Source organism: Akebia trifoliata, chromosome 7 (genome assembly GCF_017979445.1).
Source record: "Akebia trifoliata isolate Shusen 1 chromosome 7, ASM1797944v1, whole genome shotgun sequence".
In the NCBI taxonomy this organism is placed as follows: Eukaryota; Viridiplantae; Streptophyta; class Magnoliopsida; order Ranunculales; family Lardizabalaceae; genus Akebia; species Akebia trifoliata.
The window spans coordinates 29,172,308-29,192,416 of NC_141381.1; the positions used below are offsets into that span (position 1 = coordinate 29,172,308).

The following is a 20,109-nucleotide window of genomic DNA, read 5'->3' on the forward strand; positions in this document are numbered from 1 at the left end:
TTCATTACAATTACTGCCTATTATTATCTGTAACAGTAAATCATGATTGGATTGTTGTTTACCTATCTAACTACATGGAGTAGAGGATCTGTATTATGTGGAAAGATCCTTCTTTTGATTCTTCAAGAGTCTTGAGGGTAATGGTGCCATGAGTAGAAACTTTTTTAACGTTTTGTGACGCATGATTGAGTGCCACGTGTTAAACAAGTAGATTGGGAATAAGATGCAAATGTGTAACACGAGTAAGAAAAAGCCATCTGTTTCTTCCGCTTCATGGTTTGACTTTTCAAACCTTAAATGAAGTTTGACTGTTTGTGTTGTAAGGGATGATGTATTTTAGGAAAAATAAGCGTGGAATTAGAAAAAAGAGAATCTTCAGAAAATTATTGCCCGTTCATGATTATCACACCTCAGTGTCTAAAAGATAATTGATTTTTAGGTTCGAGGATAAAGTTAATTGAGAGAAAATAACAATTGAGGTAATTCGAGTACAAAATATTTTTCCATTAAGAAGGAAAATAAATCTTTTTTTTTATAGAAAATATGTTTTCTCCTTGAAAATGCACAATCATCGTACTTGCCTTAGAAAATCAATTTTTTTTTTCATGTAAGGGTATATTGGATTGCAGAGAATTAGTTTTCAAGAGAATGCAAATTTCTTGGAAAATGGCCATGGGGAAATGAATTTGTTCCTCCCTTCGATTATAGTTAGTAAAATATCAAAAAGAGAGTTGATTTTTAATATAATTTTACAACTCATCAAGTCAACTTGACTCCACCCCAAATTTTGATGAAATTAACTCACTACATATTAACAAATCATTAACTCAACTTAGTTTAATCAAATTGAAAATGCATCTAATTAGGTCATCATCTTGACCAAATTATTGAACTATATATAATATTTTGTGAAGAAAAAACAAAACTTTATTTTTAATTAATTATAAATTGAATATATTTTATTTGACTCATTCAAGTGGACTTACGATTTGGACATTTGAATCAAGTTTTTTAAGTTTTAAACATGTAAAAATCATTTTTCTCAAAGGCAGGATGAGAATCCATTTCCTTTGGAAAATCACTTTGGACAGGAAAATAAATTTAGAAAAAAATACGTAATCAAACACCTAAAAATTAAAATTTCCAAGAAGATTCATCTTCCCACCAAATTTTCATTCACAATCAAACAGACCTTAACTTTGGTCATTGGTAGTGTGATGTGGTGGTGTCTCAATCACACTTTTAATGTGTTGAAATACTAGGCAACAAGCACCCTCACTCCACTAATTTTTTTTAGAAATATTTTTCATGCACGAGAAAGTTGCTTGCGTCCTCGAGTCAAATTATTACATATTGAATATGACACGCAACGAACGTTTGAAGTACTGTTTTTGGTGGGAATGACGAATGCACAATCTTGGGACGCGGCTGATGTGGCAAGATCACATAATCTCACAATCTATCCCCATGTATTCCGATGAAAAAGATCTATGATTCTGTGCCCTTGTCACGTTAACCGCGTACCCAACCTTATACTAAAACCGAGAGTGATTGTAGTGGACCACAAATAGGCACATGGAAATGATACAGCAAAATGAGAAACGGGAAACCCTAAGGGGGGGGTGGTTCCTATTAGGACTGTGAGTTGGGCGGGTTGGGGATCAATCTGCCCCAACCCCTCCCCTGTCCCCCCAACCCAAAGTTGACAAACGCCAACCCCTGCATGTGCCCAATCCGACCTTTTGGACATGAAAAGCTGAATCCAAACTCGAACCCAACCTAAGTTGGGTTGGTCAGGTTAATTCATTCTTCATTAATACTAGATAATGGGTCATGTTTGGCGCCCTATCATTTATCTTACGTTTTGACCTATGTGTTTGTCCTATATTGATTAGAAGTTTTGGAATGGGTTGATATTTGATGAGGATGATCACTATGATGATGAGATCATCTTCACCAAAAATCAGCCCATTCCGCAATTCTAACCCCATCAAAAGTGATTTACAGAAAATGAACAATCCATGATTCTTTAACTTGTAAACATGGGGTTAAGAATTTTGGAATGGGCTGATTTTTGGTGAGGATGATCTCCTCACCATAGAGATCATCCTCACCAAAAATCAACTCATTCCAAAATTTCTAATCCATGTTGGACAAAACATGATGGACAAATAGTAAGGTGCCCAACATTTCCCCTAGATAATTTAGTATTGATAAAGAATTCTAATGATAAGATTCATGTAAAAGATCTTAAAATTTATAATAATTTTTCCAAAAAATGTGTTTCAAAATTTTATATCCATAAAATTATAATTAAATTTAAAGAAGAAGAAGAAGATTAACTAACACAATCATCTTCATTTATAGTTAATCACAATTTCTAAGAAAAGAAAAAACACTTAAAAGTTGTAAAATAATCATTGTATGATGATATGGGATTATACTTAAACAAAATCAAATAACAAAGTAACTATTTATTTAATGAAAATAATCACACAATACTTTTGATATACAGATAAACAAAAGTATAAATAATTTTTGTTTTTAATGGAGGGGATTTCGGACCCGTAGGCCTGATTAGCAAGGGCGAGGCAACTGGCCTCTTAGAACACCATATCTTGCCCAAATCCCCTGTGTACATGCAATACCTTACAAACCACGTATAACCAAGTAAGTGGGGATAAATCCCTATGAGTGACTAATTAGTGAGTTTGAACTCAAGAAATCTCCCTTTTTGGAGAGATTCCTTGACTACTACACCCAATGTTCCTTGGTTAAAAACATATATATTGAAATATGAATTGTAACTAAGAAAGAAAGCAAAAATGAAAAAATAATTTTGCATTATAACCATAATAAGTTCAGGGTTGGACAAATTGGATCGATACCTATGCCCTAACCAAACCCAATTTGAGTCAGGCATTTTCTTTTGTAGCCCAAATCCGAGACCAAACCCAAACTAACTATGCCCAGACTTGACCCAATATCAGGTTAAACCCAACGGTTTAGTTTCTATTGTTTTGTCATTGAAAAATGCTAAGGAGACTTACTGCAACCTTGCATTCAACAATGCAATGATATGAAGGTGTGCTCAAAACCATAGATGCCTTTCCTTGAGATACGTGTGAAATCATCTATGCTTCTATGCATACCACGACATAACTTGTGTCAAATTCAGCGTCCTGCATTGTTATTTGTTATTCTATGATCATATTTGGGCCTTGAGTCGTGGACACTGCATTCAATACTGTGCTGATGTGGCAGTGCATAAATAACCATAGATTTCTTTCCTCAAGCTACAAGTTAAAAAAACAACAGTTCTGTGTGTATTGTCACATCGGCACAGTGTTGAATACATTGTGCAACTAAGTCGGTCCAGCATTTTCCTTGGGCCTAATAATATATATATAAATGGCTAAATTAGCTCCACCTCACCACCCATGAAAGTTAGTTGTGACTTTTTAATTTTTTCACTTATCATCTATTTGACCTACCCTTTAAAAAAGAGTCGTGCTGGAGTGATCTCAAGACTGCACCTTATATCGCACATCTTGACATGAAAGTGGATAGAAATCATAGATGCTTTTTCACTCGTATCTCGAGTAAATCATCTATGATTCTCATACACTTTCACGTTAGGGTGTGCAAGAGGAGGTCCAACCTTGAGATCACTTTAGCATTATTCTTTAAAAAATCCATTAGAGTCATTAGAAACATAGTTGTTTTCATCTTATAGAAGCACTAAAATCATTGTCTGAAAGAAAGAAAAATCATTGAAAGATCTAGATCTCAAATAAACCAAACACCACCCAAGATTTCAACAGGAAACAAAATCTAAAAGATGGGTTTAAAATATTTTAGCATCATTTTACTTCAAAGATATAATTGATGATATGATGATTAACTGACAAATAATGATTGGAGAAAATGATCTAGGGCATTTTGCATTTTGTTTTGTCAAAGTTGAGGAAGGACTTCGGTACCTATATCTCGAATACATCCCAATCAGTGATTATGGACATTTTGGACCTTCTGTATTTTTGTCGAAGTTGAGTAAGGACTTTGCGGGAGTTTCATTCCAGGACTTCGTTTTCATATGGGAGATTCCTTGTGTGATACTTCGTATTTTTTGGGAAGAAAGGGAGGGGGGGGGGGGGGGGGTTCACTTCCCTTTTTTTTGTTGTTTTGTTTGTTATTTTTGTTTATTTTCTTCTCTTTCCCTTATATGGGGGCCTCCTCAGTTCTTTTCTTTCTTTTAATACAAATTTTCACTTATTAAAAAAAAAATGATCTTGGGTGGGCATTATCATATCACTTCGATATTATAAGGATCACTTTTATATTCAAATGGACGTTTGTACAAATGCTACATAACCAAGACAGTGTTGTGCAAGCTGGTGAATACATAGTAATGAATGATTTTGTTACATAAACAATCGCTTCCATTACAAAAAGATAGCAATTCTTGTGGAAGGACAAAATCTTGACGAAACCAAAGGAAGTTCACGATTTCCATAGGAAACTAAGTGTAAAAAACGGGTTTGAATGATTTTAACAACACTTTCTAAAAGAAAATAATCGACTATACAATGATTGGAATCCTATTTCGAGTAATCCTATGTTTAGATTTAGCGTTATTATTGGAGAGGAAACAAAACTTGTGTCAACAACCTAGGGTTCAGGAGAGGTGAAAAAGTGGTAAAAGTTCCTTTGAAAATAGGTTAGGCAGAAGCGACCAATTAAGATATATAGGCTTAATTGAGTCTGAAATAAGTTTAATCCATTTGTAAAGGTCTAATTATTATTGCTAATTACATATAAAATACAAATAATACATCAGCTTGAACATATATAGGTTCCATTGTTCAGTTTTGGTTGTGAAGGTATACATAAACTTGTATCACACTCAACAATTCACACACATGTACACAAAAAAACACACGTGCAAATTTCATGAATTCAGCGTAAATCAAAAATTTCAAACCTCAGATTTGAATTGATGTAGACGTTAGAGCAATCCTCGTAAATGGGACTCCCATCTGGTGGTTCTTCATGAGAATGAAAACCACTCTCATGGCACTGTTTGAGGACAGAGGTTCCACCAGGATCAGATAGCCGGAATATACCATAGCTCCTGATAGAATCAAACACCAAAAGTAAGCATCTCCATATTGAGATCCTAATTAATGATCAAAGTAATTTAACACAATTAACACCCAAACAATTCTGAATATATGGTCTGGGGTAAGATATATAAGCATAATTAAAAAGAAGAAGAAGATTAGAATGTGTTGACATAACATAAGTTCCACTATTTATTCGAGCATCTAACACTACCCACTGTCTTAGATAACAATCTCAGAGAAATCTCGTGTTTACAAATAGTTTTGGGGGACTCCCTTTCTCAAATCATATGCTCTTACAAGCTCATTTTAGGTTCCTTAAATGGTTGTGCAAATGAAACTCATGTGTCCAACAAAACCGTGTCATGGTGTCTGTTAACAAGCTACTAATTTCAGGTGTAAGACTATCTCACCTTGAGGTATCTGTTGGAGCCATTACAATGGCAACTGCTTCGGGTAGCATCACCTAAACACAATTTAAGAATCAATTTTAGGAAGTTTGCAAGTAATCCACAAAATGGATTGGCAAATAGATGACACAGTAAAAGCTTAACATACAGAAAAAGATTTTCATATGCAGAATTACACCTAGGAGTGGCAATGGTTCAATTTACCCAACTGATCGTACTAAATTGGGTATGGCAACAAAATTTCATGGGATCAGGTACGTGCACACTTTGTTCAATTTTGATTTTACAGCATGTCCAGGATTTCATCAATCAATCAGTTTCCAGACTTACAATTATGATAAATGGAATGAGTTAGGATTTGTAGACTGCGTTAAAATGTTTGGTTAGACTGCACTCATACGTTACATATGTTGGTTTTTAATTTGAATTTGCTCAAATCATCTTGATTATCAATGACATTGTGGATATCAATTGAACTAGATTATGGTTTCATCAACTTCGGTTTTAAGCTAGTGAACCCTAATTGGGTAACAAATGAGGTTGATTAGTTTTGGTCAAATTTACATCCCCAATTACAAATGAACCAACATGGATCAGGCAGTTATGAGCTGTGCCCACCAAGCTATAAACTATCATATCGATGGAATATTTCGGTTAATGAAAAAACCGATACGGTATCGGTCGATACATTCGATTCAAACCAGTAAATTCTAATACATACACAATACATTCCCGAAACATTCAATGTTTTGGTGTAAATGTTTCATGGTCTTGGCAGATACAGATACGTATTGACCGATACATTCTGATATTTTAAACCATGGCGCCCACTACCTGATAGTACCCTAGGTTACCTAGCAGGTATGGCACACTAACTGAAAACAGTCTGAGCAGCCAACCATCTGATCAACACTCAACCTTTGTTAAGTTCATTGATACCAAATAATAAAAAGGTTATATAAAGTTAGACAGGATAGGATTTAGAAAGTAATTCTCAGAAGCAATATCCCTTTGTTTCCTTGTTCTGTGCTTAGACATTATATGAGTACCTGATAAGAGTATTGCGTGTGCAAATCTATGGATGACATAAAACAAGTCTGAGAAGGGTGCGTCTGAAAATAGAAACAAAGGAATTAGGTAACAGACAAACAGGAAAAATTCATAAAGAACATTACATGAGACTATGAAAGATAATATTATAAGCTGCACAATGACGCACATTAAACAAAAAGGTTATAAAAATAATTAAAATGCACGGTTAACTATGAAAAACGGGTCAAGTTCAAGGGTCATATACAAAACCTATGAGATCATCCTCACAAAAAATCAGCCCCAGTCCAAAACTTCGGACCCATATATTGAAAAATGTTTGGCACAATGTTTGGTTTTGTATATGGCCCTTGAACTCCCACCATGAAAAACAAATATATCTTTTCTAGTAGCAAGAGATATTAAAACGCATCATATGCAAGCATGTTTGAGTAATGAAATGGGTGGTTGACCTTCTCCATCAAAATCTATGGTGGACTCAGGAAACCACCATTACAATCTAATAGGTTCACTAGCCAACAATGGCCTCTGGTCTGATACACATTCTATAATGACAAGAAACTTAGAGTTACTTTGCCTAAATCTCAAACATTGATGATCAGATATTACCACTCAAATATCAAGATCCCTTGTTTTTCTATCTTGAGTACACCATATGGTTTATCATTCTAATTGTTTGATTTCTTAATAAAGATTACAAGTCTGCGGTTGAGTAGATCTCTCCCATATTTAAATGCACCTTCGACTTAAAAGTACTCCATGGATAGAACATAACACAAGTACTAAAACACAAAACAGATGAAATGAGCTATAAGCAATGCAGGGAACATGAGAATTACTGAATCTAAGCAAGATAAGTGAATTCAAACAGAAGACACCTTTCAAGTTTGCTTTACAAATATGTTTAAACAAGATAGAAAAATAAAGAACAAAGAGAAAGAACCTACATGAATCCATCCTACAGGGAAAAGGGAGTGCTCATCTTGTATGGCATAGATCTCCTCTTCGTTTAAAGCCTGACACTGTCATTCAGTTTGATTTGTTACTTGATGAAACAATAGAGTAGCTTGGTAGCACCAAGTCATGAATCTATTGTAAAACATGAGCAATAAAATTTTGCACCAAACTAACTTGGGTAAGAAAGTTCTAGGGAACTTACTGAACTTGAAGTTGATTCCTGCTTAGGTATTATCAGGGTGGTTGCATAAAAGACCCCATCTTTCTGGAGATAGAAAATCAGAAGAAAAAAAAATAATATCGGTCTTATCAGTTTCAAATCCATAAGTAAATCCTCTTTACTCTAAAAACCAGGCACATTGAGCTGAGATTTTGGGGCATGTTGATCTCTTAGGTAAGCTTGCCAGTTGGGCAGTCTTGATCAACCTAAATGTTACACATGGTCAGACAAGGTAGGGCATGAAATGAGTCGGACCCACACATACCCAGATCTGAGCTTATTACATGAGCCAAGCCAGACCTTAATCCAGCGAGGGACGACCTGACCAATGAATAACATGTGGGTTGGATCCGCATTCATAAAACTAACCCCCCAACTTTTCTTATGTGCATATCAAGGATGTAATCAAACCCAAGTCTCAGATCAGATTACTCTCAGAGGGCCAGAACTGGCAAAGATCAGCTTTACTGGATCCACAACAGATATGTTTAAAAAGGATCTAAACCAGCTGAAATGTATATGGTTCAGTTTTATTGACACTCCATGCATGAAAAAATTATTTGATCTTACAAGAAAGGCACCAAGAAGTCCACAGGTCTCGAGATCCTTGTTTGTGTTATCTCTAGCAAGTTCAAGAAAATCTTCCATCAACCTCGATGACTACTCACAATAAAGAACAAATTACCCATTAATAGTCAAACATGCGTAAAACTTAAAAGTATTTATTTGGTTTGGTAAGCTAGAATCAAGCATGAAACTTTACATGCAAAAGAATTATTACGCTAAAGCCAAAATTAAAGTTCTTGGTTGCTTACAATGTGTATATCTTGATATGAAGAGCTTGAATATCCATGTCTTGAATCCGCAGTAGTGATTTGAGAAATACAAGAAGCATCGGGCACACTTTGTATGCATGAAAGAACAGGGGATGGGGATTGTGTAACAGTGTGCCCATTGACTCCGCCACTAATGGCTGTGGGGTAACTAGTGCTAGATTCCACTGTTATAACAGATGCCAACCCAATATTCTCCTTATAGGGGATGCTGAAGCTGCATACGGCAGAACAGACAAATAGTTATAAAAAATAATTAATATTGACTCGAAAAATACCGCCTTTCAACGTATATATGTGGCACTCATTATTTCTAGTTATTTTGGGGGACAAGAGATCTTTCTTGAACAAAGAAAACGAATAATACCTCTGACTTTTTGTTTGTGCGACTCCACAATAATTAACCTGTCGAAAAATATTTGTAGTTCATTAGAACAGATCCTTTCGAACTTTAAACGACAGACAATTGGATGCATGAACTGAGCTCCTTCCAGTGGAAGTCCTATTCTCATTGAACTCTCTTACTTTCTGCATACAGCTCGAACTACAAATACTCTGATAGACAATTCGATTTCTTCCAAATCAATTAAGCAAGAGTAGGATAAGGCGATTCAATAAAATGAGGTATAAATGTTATTGAATTACATCTTCTCTTCTTTAATAGAAAGCATAATTAACAAAAATATACTTTTTCTTTCTTTAAGACAACCGTTAACACAAACTGAAGATAGAATCTGATTTTTTTCTAACCCAAGAATAGAGATGGATGAAGTTGAAAGCTGTGTGCACTACAGAACCCTCAAGTTTCCAAGATTCCCTTATAGAACAAGAATAAAAAAAATTAAAGGAAGTAATATTTTCTTTTTTAGAGGAATACATGTTCATGGAATTATGGCCATTGATAGCAAGTTAGCAATGTCATGCGGGGTACACAATTGCATCACAATTTAAAATTGAGTCTGAGTCGTTCAAGGAAACTAAATGTCTGAAATAAAATTTTCAAATATAAATAGAAATGACATGATCTCAATGTTGTACCTTCCTCTCACTGTGGCTTGGAAGAACATTATCCATTTGAGCCCAATCACAATAACCAAGTAGAGGTTTCAAAATTTTCAATTCTTTGATGAACTCCTGATGCATCTGATCCAAAATTGAACAACAAATTAAACTACCAAGCGAACCCAAAATTCTTTAACACGGAAATTCAGCACTAATGCTTATATTCTAAGCTCAAAGCAAGCTTTTCCCTGAAAACATTTTAATAATCACTTTCTAGATGTAAGAGTTACCAAGATTGCAATCCTGTTTCTTAAACCAAATAAATTCAAATATAGAAACATTAACACTTTACCTTGTTGTGATGAAGCTTCTCTTTTGCAGAGTAAGTTAAGTAACCTTGATGTTGAGGTATCTTGGAAACTAAACTGCAGATTCAAGTTAAAAGCAACTTTAGCTTACAAAGTTCTTACATGTATTCCTTAGATACAGTTTAACTTCAGAATCTACAATTAATCAAGCTAAGAGATTATTTTACTCAAAACCCATTAAAGCAACCTACCTAGTTTGAACTATCGCTTTTAAATTAAATAACCAAGTGGGTAGTGATGATTTCATTGAAGAAGAATCAACGAGAATAACATAAACAAATTAAATGAAACAACATCAGAAAACACACGAAATCAAAGAACATAAAAACAGAAAATAACGGATACCATGATTTTTCAAGGTGAATTTCATCCAAATCGCCAACTATTTACTAAAAACCCATTAAAGCAACCTACCTAGTTTGAATTATAACTCTTAAATAAACTAGTGGGTAGTGATTAATTTCATGTAAGAAGACTCAAGCATGATCATACATAATAAGTATTCTAAGTACCCCATAATATATAAAAAATAATATATATATATATATAAATGAAATACTATCAGAAAACACTCAAATCAAAGAGAAATTCAATGTAAAAAACAGAAAATAACAGGTACCCAGATTTTTCAATGTGAATTTCATCCACATCTACAATTATTTCGAACTAAGAGACTATGTTACTAAAAACCCATTAAAGCAACCTATCTAGTTTGAACTAAATCTATAATTACTCAAACTATGAGACTATGTTACTAAAAACCCATTAAAGCAACCGACCTAGTTTGAAGTTTGAATTTGAACTATAACTCTTAAATAAACTAATGGGGTAGTGATTAATTTCATGTAAGAAGACTCAAGCATGATTATATATAATACATGTTTTAAGTACCCAATAACATTAAAAAAATTAAAAGAAATTTTATCAGAAAACATACGAAATCAAAGAGGTAATAAACTTAAAAACAGAAAATAACGGGTACCCATGATTTTTCAAGGTGAATTTCATCCAAATATATATTCCAATTAATCTAAGAAAGAATTAAACAGAGGGGTTGAGTAGACGTGCCTGCAGTATCTGTTGAGAGTTGTGTAAAGATCAGTGATGCTTTGTTCATCCCTATATACTTTTGCCTGATTAAAGTTAAACACACACATATTAAAGAAAAAACTCCAGAATTAAAAATATATATTTGATGAGAAGAAGAAGAAGAAGAAGAAGAAGAAACCTGGTTGATGAGTTGATCAGCTAGTCTGTAGTAGAAAGAGAGTGGGAATCGGTGGTTGTCAATCTTTCGAGCAACTGAGGTTTCCATTTTTTTATTTTTTTTCTGCAATATTTTAGTTAATTTACTTGATTACTTCTGTTCCTGTCTCTCTCCCAAATATCCCAAGACTGTAATATAGAGAGGGAGGCTTGGCCACTTCTTTTCTCGGTGGATTTTAATGACCTAAAATACCCCTCCAAGGGTGCAAATGCCATTAACCTTTGAAGTTTGACTTTGACTAAAATTAAATTGGATTGTCAAAGAAAGCTTTTTTTAATCAATCAATTTATGAGTTTCCTCATCACACATGAAGCTTACAAAAAAAAAAAAAAAAGACCATAGAGATTAAATCTTGTTTTTTAAGCGTTAGACAGAGTTCAAAGGGACGCCCACATTTGTTTTTTTTTTTTTTGGAAAATTATATAAAGGACCCTACGGACGAATTTCTTTTAAATTATAGTCCTTAAATTTTTCACAGTATCTAGGCAAGGCATTTAGTAAACTTTTCTTTAGTAAAGGGTCCTCATTATTGGCGAACTCGCAACTTTTCTATTTACTATCTACTTTTATTTATCGTTGAACTCTATGTTTTTATTTATTGTTGAATTCATCACTTTTTATTTATTGTTGAGATCACCACTTTTTATATAAAGAGTGATGAACTCAATACTAATAAAATCCATCAATTTTTATTTTTATTTTTATTTTTTTCGACTAAAATACATGGAAAGTTTAAGTAAAAAACTTAAGATAACGACGTTTTTTTTTTTTTTTTTTTTTGCTTTGGCAGACCATAATTACCACCCACCCTAGCATGTGTTATTTAAGATAACAACTTGTTTAAATGATTTTAATCCAAAAGAATTATTCTTGAACAATTTTTATATATATTTTTATAAATATTTGAAAAAACCTTTGAAAATAGTTTCTTCTTTCTTCTTAACTCTTTTCTAATGAAATAAAATCTCCAAAACTCGATTAAGAGGTCAAAAATCTAATATTTTTGGATGAAAACAATGAGTTCAAACAGTTAAAATATTCACTTGTGAGAAATGTGGGAGATGAGATACAAGAATTATTAAGAAAAGAAAATTTTACTAAATGAACTATTAAGAGATCATCCAAAACTTAAGGACTATTAAAAAAAATCTCTCTATAAGAGTCCTTTAAGTAATTTTTTCTATTTTAAGAAAATTTAATTATTGACTTAAGTGGCTCTCATATTAGAGGACCCCCTCCACTCTCTCTTTGTCCTCTCTCACTCTCTTCTTCTTCGTTTGATGGAGAATCTCAAACGCTAATTAGAATCACTAGAGATTTTCTAGGGATTCAATTTTATGAAATCCATGAGAGTGTCCTCCTATCTCAATCGGTTTTTTTTTTTTTTTTTTTTTTGAGAGTCTCAAACAGTGCTTGATTTCATCATTTTAAATTTTGAAAAATAATGGGTTAAATGGTCTTTTCATAAAATTATTACTTTCGACAACATCAAAATTATAAATTTCAAGAAGAATCCTTTCATCTGATTTGGAAATGTTAGAATGATTTATTTTTTAATAACATACTTAATGAATTTTGGCGTGACTCCATCCGTACAAGGGAACAAAAATTGGCTCGTAAGGAATGAAAAAGAGAATCCAAATCTATATATCCTAGTCGTGCTAGAGTGACTAACACGACACTGCGTTACACACTGTGCCGACTTGAGGTGCCCACACAACCACAAATTTTTTTCTCTCGTTTCTCGAGGAAAAGTATCTATATTTTGTGCGAACTTCCACGTCAGCATAGTGTGTAAGCGGCAAAGTCCTACACAGTCACTCCAGTATTTTCCATATCTTCTATTTATTTATTGATTTAAAGAAAGAAATCACATTAGACGAGAAGCAAATCATCTGTAATCTGTCTGCCAATAAACGCTGTCCGTCCATCTGTCCCTTCAGCTGATTGATTGATTGATCATCAATGAAAATGGGTGGTGATGAAGTAGAAGCCAAGGAGATAGCTAACGGCGTTATTAACGGCGAAGAATCTGAGGAAAACGTCTTTAATGGCGAAGAACCTCACGATCTCAGCTGGTTTTTCTATATTCATCAGAGAGAGGGACTTCATCAAGATCGGATTTTGATTTTACAAATTTTCAAATCTCGAAGGAATCCAGCCATTCCTTTTTCAGATCTTGAACCAAGCCTGTAATCTGCCCAAGAACATTTTACAAAGAGATTAATAAATTTCTGTTAAAAAATCAAGGAAAAAAAATTTAAAATCAATTTGGAATCAACTAAGTAACTCTGATATTTCGAAACTAATTTCATGATGGACCAAAGCCCATTAATTTTGAAATCTTTGGTGATTCCTTCGTTGGAATTATCACTTGACTTTAGATTCTCGTATGATTCCGACCACTAAAAAAAATAAAGAACACAATGAGTTAGATGAAGTAAAAAAATAATAAAAAAACCTCAAATGAAAGTGTAATTAAATTTGAAAACAATTAGGAGACCAACCTTACCGGTAGAACTAGATAATATTAATCGAATGGCATAGACAACATCTTGAACTCCTTGTAGTTTTAATAGCGAAATTAAAATGAGTACTAAGAAAAAAAGGTTGATTTCATGGTTTTTGTTCTTTTCTTTTGAAATTAAAACCATGAAATCAACCTTTTCCTTTAGAACTACTAAGATTTCAAGATGTTGTGTCTATGACATTCAATTACTATTATCTTTTCATTTTTATTTCGCTATTAGAATTATAAGGTGTTATATATATATAGATAGTATAATATAATGTGTATAGAAAGTTATACTTTGACGAGAGAATAAAACGGAAAAGTCCCAACATGAAGATTGTTTGTTTATTATCTTCAACATGAAGATTGTTTGTTTATTATCTTTAAGTAGATTAAGTTGGGAATTAGAAAGTTCTACGTACTATGAAGAGAGTGAGAGAATAAAATTGAAAATTTCTAACATCAAGATTGTTTGATTATGGAAGAATATTGAGTTTGGAAATAGAAAGTTCTACCTACTTTGATGAGAATAAAATTGAAAATTCCCAACAACATCAAGATTGGTTGTTCTTTATCTTTAACACGAAGATTGTTAAAGCCAGTTTAGGATTTTACAATCTTGGTATTGATGTTAGCACATGCCATTTTTCTCTAATTTAAGTTTCTCTTGTTTCCATTGATGGTGATGGGTTTTCAAACTAAATCGAAACTGATTTTTGTTTATGTAGGTCCACCAAGCATATATTCATATATGTGGTCTTTATCTCTTATCTTCATTAATAAAGAGAGTGCCACATGGTATGTGGTATATATATAGATAGGAGAATCATCAAATCTTTGAAGTCAAAGATAAATTATTAATTAAAGAGAGTGAGTGCCACATGTGCTATATTGCATATAATTAATCTTCTAAAAGGACAAGTGTTTTGTAAATAAAAATATTTAGGTAAATATTTGGGTGATGTGGTTGAAGGTGGTAGAGATGAAGAAGAGAGAGAAGATCTCTTCTTCTAGAAGACTCTGTACTCATAGCTGTTACTTGAAATTTTTGTGAAAAGTGGTTGGTAGTTTTTCTCAGCTGAAAAGGTGGTAAATTATGTGACAATTGTTCCCAAAGTAAGAGCTCTTGAGAGTTTTTTTAAAGGCAGATTTACCAAAACATGCACAACATTTGGAATATTTACCAAAACGGTACACTATAGCAAATAAGGTTAAAATTGTAAATACATATGTAAAACAAAAAGGGTATTTTTGGTATAAAAAAATGGTATTTTTGGTGTAAAAAAAATATATTTTACTTTTTTTTACCGTTTTGGTAAATAATTTCAAAAACTCTATCGTTTTAGTAAATTATTCTTTTTTAAAAGAGGTTGGTGGGTTTTGTCCGTTGAAAGGGGGTACTTGTGATCCTCCCATGAAAATACTTGCAGTTAATTTTGATCATTTAATATAAATTTTTGTGTATGGGCAAAATGGTAAATATGATTTCATACCACAGGAGTCAGGAGATGTGGGGGGAATGATCAAGTTGGTTAACCAGAGAGATTTTTCCTCTTCAAACTCAAGTATAGATTACTGAAATTTGTTTAGACCCATAGCTCACGTGGTTTTACACATTGCAAAACGACTTTGAGGTCTTGGCTTCAGGCGGGAAAAAAAAAAAAAAACACACGCATCATTCTATGGCGACTTCATATGACACTGTCCTAAACACTGTGCTAATGTGGCAGTGTGTCGATAACCATAGATTGTTTTTCCCTCGTGATACAAGGGAAAAAAAAAATCTATGGGGCATATGTGCACACTGACACATCAGTGCAGTATGGTACGAAATCACTTTAGGATTTTCCAAAATGAAGACAAGCATATGACCACGAGACATGAGACGACCCTCACTCAATGTGATTTTCCAAAATGAAGACAAGCGTGACCACGAGAGATGAGACGACCCTTGCTCAATGAATTCCTTTGGTAAATGAGCCAAGTATATATGACCAACTCCAAGAACTGAACCTAACTGTTAAATTGAAGTCAAACTGAGTAGTGTCAAAGATGAGTCCAAAGTGGTTTAGAATCGTTGATGGTTTTGAATCCGTTCTACAACTCACACAATAACATACTCTACTTGGCATGTTTCATAATGATCAAGTATGTATTAGTATTGGCAGAGTACTGGAGGATCTTAATTTGAACCCTCACATGTCTAATGTTGCAAAAATGCAAAAGTTTAAGATCAATTGATGGATAAAATCTCCATACAAAAGTTTGCATTAATTTCTTAAGGAATCTCATTGGGGCACACAAAAAATTTACAAGCCCAAAGCTCTACATTTTACACACACAAAAAGTCAAAAAAGAAGGGAAAAAAAAGGAAAAATACAGTAAAGATTTAGAGAAGGCCTTAAAACATCAGAGTCCCATGGATATTATTTAAATATAACTAATAATTTCAATCACACAAACAAGCTGAAGAGTACTGCACTAAATTTTATCTCATCTTTTTTTTTTTTCTTCTTTTCCAAAAAACACTAACTAGCTACTCTTCAAGCATCATAGATCATTTCTTTATTAATTTGGATTCAATAATTCTCTTTGATCCTCTAAAGCACATTTTGGATGGAGATCATAATAATGTTCTTCACAAGAGAAAGACCACCCCAGGCCCACCTCATTACATGCATCACACTCGAAAGTAACCAAACCGCTATGACTTCTGATGAGCACAAATTGATGCTCCTCACAGTCATGGAGCTTCAGTAACTTCGTTGGCCACCCCTCCTTTGTGGGAATCTCCTCATATTTTGCCTCAACCTCTTTCAGATGTTCTTGGGTAAAGGGATTGCCAGCCATGGCATTTTGGTGAGGATGATCTCTGTGGCCATCAGTTAAAGGGATTGCCAGCCATGGCATTTTGAAGAAGTATACATTGTACTCTTTTGTACAACTTGTGACTGTGAGGTCGATCTCTAGATCACCTTTCATGGATACCTCATTGTAGACCTCTATTAATTTTTGCGTGAACCTATGGCAAGCGCCAAACTCTAGAGCTGCAAAATATATTCCAATGTTTTTTCCACTCAAATCAGTGATTTTTACCTGCACATTACAACATCAAAATTAATGACATTAATTTTGAAATAAATAAAACGAGTCTTGACATCCTTGTTTTCTTGTCCATCTATGGTTTCAAAAAGGATGGTCAGGTCTAGTTCATTTCTCCACAAAAAAAACAAAAAATGGTACAAACAAGGGTGAGTGGTTTCTAATTTTGTGTCTTCACTATGAGTGATTGGACTTCAAAATTAATTGTTTTTTCAATTTTCTTCCAAAAAAATTGTACGCCATCAGAGTTATAATCCTAAGATAGTTTAGAGATAAGATTTTGTGATTTATTACCAAAAATATTTTAATTTTTCAAAAATTATCAAAAGTAGTTCAAAACTATGGAGTGTCAAGTACATTGAAATACCCTTCTAATTGTACACTATGTGAAAATACCCTTAATTCGACGGTTGTGGGCCGTCGAATTTTTCACAATTCAACAAGCTCATTGATGCCACAAGCTCATTGTTCACAAATCATCCACTGCAAGATTAATTGGAGAAATAACTATACGTAAAATGTGAAATAATCGAAATAAGTGCTTAATCAAGTATTTTATTGGATAACTAGATTTCTTTTATTATCATCATCATCATCATGCATATCGACTCGTTTAAGAACCGTACAAAATAAATATACCTAATCTAATAAATTGAGAAAAGTTTTCTTATGCTGTCCTTCAAAATCATGGAACTCTATCCAGCCATTGCAGTTCTGTCTGCCAGATGTGCAGTTGATGAACTTATCCCCGGAAATGTCCACACACAGTTTCACCTCAAAGAGCTCGTAGTTATTTGATACAGCCTTATTGCACTGTAATCTAGGTACATGTCCGGTTGCTTGTGTTATTGCTTCTAGTATCTTGTTTACGTTATAAAGCTTGCCATATGGTTTAATTATTGCTACAAGGAAGGAAAATATTAGTTAATATTAATTTAATTCAAATGTTCAAAATTATAACATGCCCACGAACTTACTTGATCTTTGAAGTTTTTGGAGAAGGTTCGCTTTTTTCTTCACAACTTCAGTGCAGTTTCAAAGTATTTACGCTGATCATGGACAAACTGGGAACAGGTCCCATGTTTTAGCCACTCGAATGAAAGTGTAATTAAATTTGAAAAAAAAATAGGAGACCAAACTTACCTGTAGAACGAGATAATAGTATTTGAATGGCACAGACACAACATCTTGATTGTAGTTCTAATAGCGAAATTAAAATAAGGACAAAGGAAAATGTTGGTTAATTTCATGGTTTTTCACCTTTCTTATGAATATAGGTGATGATCGATATGTCACTTATCTTTATATATGTGTGTGTGTGTGTGTGTGTGTGTGTGTGTGTGTGTAGAAAGTTATACTTTGATGAGAGAATAAAACCGAAAACTCCCAACATGAAGATTGTTTGTTAATTAACTTCAACATGAAGATTGTTTGTTAATTATCTTCAACATGAAGATTGTTTGTTTGTTTTCTTTAAGAAGATTAAGTTGGGAATTAGAAAGTTCTACCTACTTTGAAGAGAGGGAGAGAATAAAATTGAAAATTTCTAACATCAAGATTGTTTGTTTATTGAAGAATATTGAGTTTGGAATTAGAAAGTTCTACCTACTTTGATGAGAGTAAAATTGAAAATTCCCAACAACATCAAGATTATTTGTTATTTATCTTTAACATGAAGATTGTCAAAGTCAGTTAGGATTTTACAATCTTGGTATTGATGTTAGCACATGCCATTTTTCTCTAATTTAAGTTTCTCTTATGAATTCACTCTTTTTTCCATTGATGGTGATGGCTTCTCAAACTAAATCGAAACTGATTTTGTTTATGTAGGTCCACCAAGCATATATTCATATATGTAGTCTTTATCTCTTATCTTCATTTATAAAGAGAGTGCCACATGGCATGTCAAAGATATATTCTTAATTAAAGAGAGTGAGTGCCACATGTGCTATATTGCATGTAATTAATCTCATAAAAGGACAAGTGTTTTGTAAATAAAAATATTTAGGCAAGTATTTGGGTGCATTATGTGAAAACTGAAAATTTTGACAAGAAATTTCGGTTTTAAAAAGTGAATTTTGACGACTTATGAGCATTGAAAATTTTAATAATCCTCAATTCAACAGCTTAGAACCATCAAATGTCTCTCATCCTCCATTAATTTAACGGTTTCGGTCCGTACAAAAAAAAATTGGCAATTTTGATGTCTTGATATGTCAAATTTTATGAAATTCGACAGCGTTGGACCATCAAATATAAGCTTTTTTTTTTTTTTACATTGTGGTGATATGATTGAAGGTGGTAGAGATGGAGAAGAGAGAGAAGATCTCTTCTTCCAGAAGACTGTACTCATGGCTGTTATTTGAAATTTTTGAAAAGTGGTTGTAGTTTTTCTCAACTGAAAAGGTGGTAAATTATGTGACAATTTTTCCCAAAGTAAGAGCTCTTGAGAATTTTTTTTGAAAAAGGTTGGTGGGTTTTGTCTGTTGAAAGGGGGTAGGGGCGGAGTCAGGATTTTCTTGTAATGAGGGCAAATTATAATTAGTTGTAAAGTTAAAAAACTTGAATGGTGGAAAAATTATTTATACTGAAAAATATGATTGGAGGGAGGTGAGGGGTGTGGGGGTAAATGGGGAGAGAGGTGAAGGTGTGAGGACAAATGAGACATGTAATTAGTTGAAAAGTATAGGTCTCTCAAAGTTCTGTGGAGTCACGCCAAAATTCATTAATTAATTATCATTTGAGAATTGATCAGATACCCTGTTTTCAAATTGATGACATGCACCCCTTGACCTTGGTCTACTAACATTGAAAGTGCATCGACTCTCCTTCAGGCGTTTTGGGGTTTGAGAGTTTCTGCCTAGTCGAAGATCTAAGAACTAAGATTGACTCTGAATTGAATTTGGGCGAATCTACGGTAGAGATCTTTGTAAGTAAAAGGTCAGATTACAAGTATCAAAAATCACGAAAACAATTCTATTAGTTGAAAACTAAATAGAAATATTGGAACTTAAAAGGCTGAAATATACTAGTGAATCTATTGAAATCGAAATCTCACCCGTCATTTTCAACCTCCAGGTTAAATTCTTTTTCCTTTGTCTTCAAGGTTGAGATTCTATGTCCCCTCCAAAGTTCTAACATTAAGAATGAACCAGATATACAGGATTTTAGGAAAGTAAAAGATGGTGAAGTTTTTAGGTAGAAAAATCATCAGTTTTCTACATAGAGGTTGAATACGAAGTTTAATAACGGAAAATAATTTACC

General features: G+C 33.4%; 1 protein-coding gene and 1 long non-coding RNA gene across 3 annotated transcripts; both read right to left on the reverse strand.

The window, feature by feature from the left end:
- Nucleotides 1-4,836: 4,836 nt before the first annotated feature.
- Nucleotides 4,837-11,536, reverse strand: AMSH2 (associated molecule with the SH3 domain of STAM 2). Of its 2 annotated transcripts, XM_086448184.1 has the most exons (12): nt 11,192-11,530; nt 11,032-11,096; nt 9,948-10,020; nt 9,632-9,736; nt 8,961-8,998; nt 8,576-8,810; nt 8,331-8,420; nt 7,743-7,805; nt 7,531-7,605; nt 6,583-6,645; nt 5,537-5,589; nt 4,837-5,134 (listed from the first exon to the last, which is right to left on the reverse strand). In XM_086448184.1, the coding sequence occupies exons 1-12, from the start codon at nt 11,276-11,278 to the stop codon at nt 4,960-4,962; spliced, it is 1,122 nt and encodes a 373-aa protein (XP_086304310.1). In that variant the 5' UTR covers nt 11,279-11,530; the 3' UTR covers nt 4,837-4,959. The 2 variants fall into 2 exon arrangements, with proteins under 2 accessions (XP_086304310.1, XP_086304311.1); XM_086448185.1 differs by lacking the exon at nt 8,331-8,420 and having other exon boundaries at nt 11,192-11,536.
- A 4,549-nt stretch (nt 11,537-16,085) lies between these two features.
- Nucleotides 16,086-18,224, reverse strand: LOC147398856 (uncharacterized). The gene is made up of 4 exons (XR_015180058.1): nt 17,988-18,224; nt 17,822-17,908; nt 17,484-17,746; nt 16,086-16,838 (listed from the first exon to the last, which is right to left on the reverse strand). It is a non-coding gene; the product is annotated as an uncharacterized LOC147398856 (long non-coding RNA).
- Between the last annotated feature and the right edge of the window lie 1,885 nt (nt 18,225-20,109).

What these genes read in the sequence shown, in the direction of transcription:
- AMSH2 (XM_086448184.1), bottom strand. Translation starts at nt 11,278, where the DNA reads ATGGAAACCTCAGTTGCTCGAAAGATTGACAACCACCGATTCCCACTC. An exon ending in CTGATCAACTCATCAACCAG is followed by an intron (nt 11,097 to 11,191) that starts GTTTCTTCTTCT and finishes AACTTTAATCAG; the next exon opens with GCAAAAGTATATAGGGATGA. An exon ending in TCCCTGTAGGATGGATTCAT is followed by an intron (nt 6,646 to 7,530) that starts GTAGGTTCTTTC and finishes TTCTATTTTCAG; the next exon opens with ACGCACCCTTCTCAGACTTG.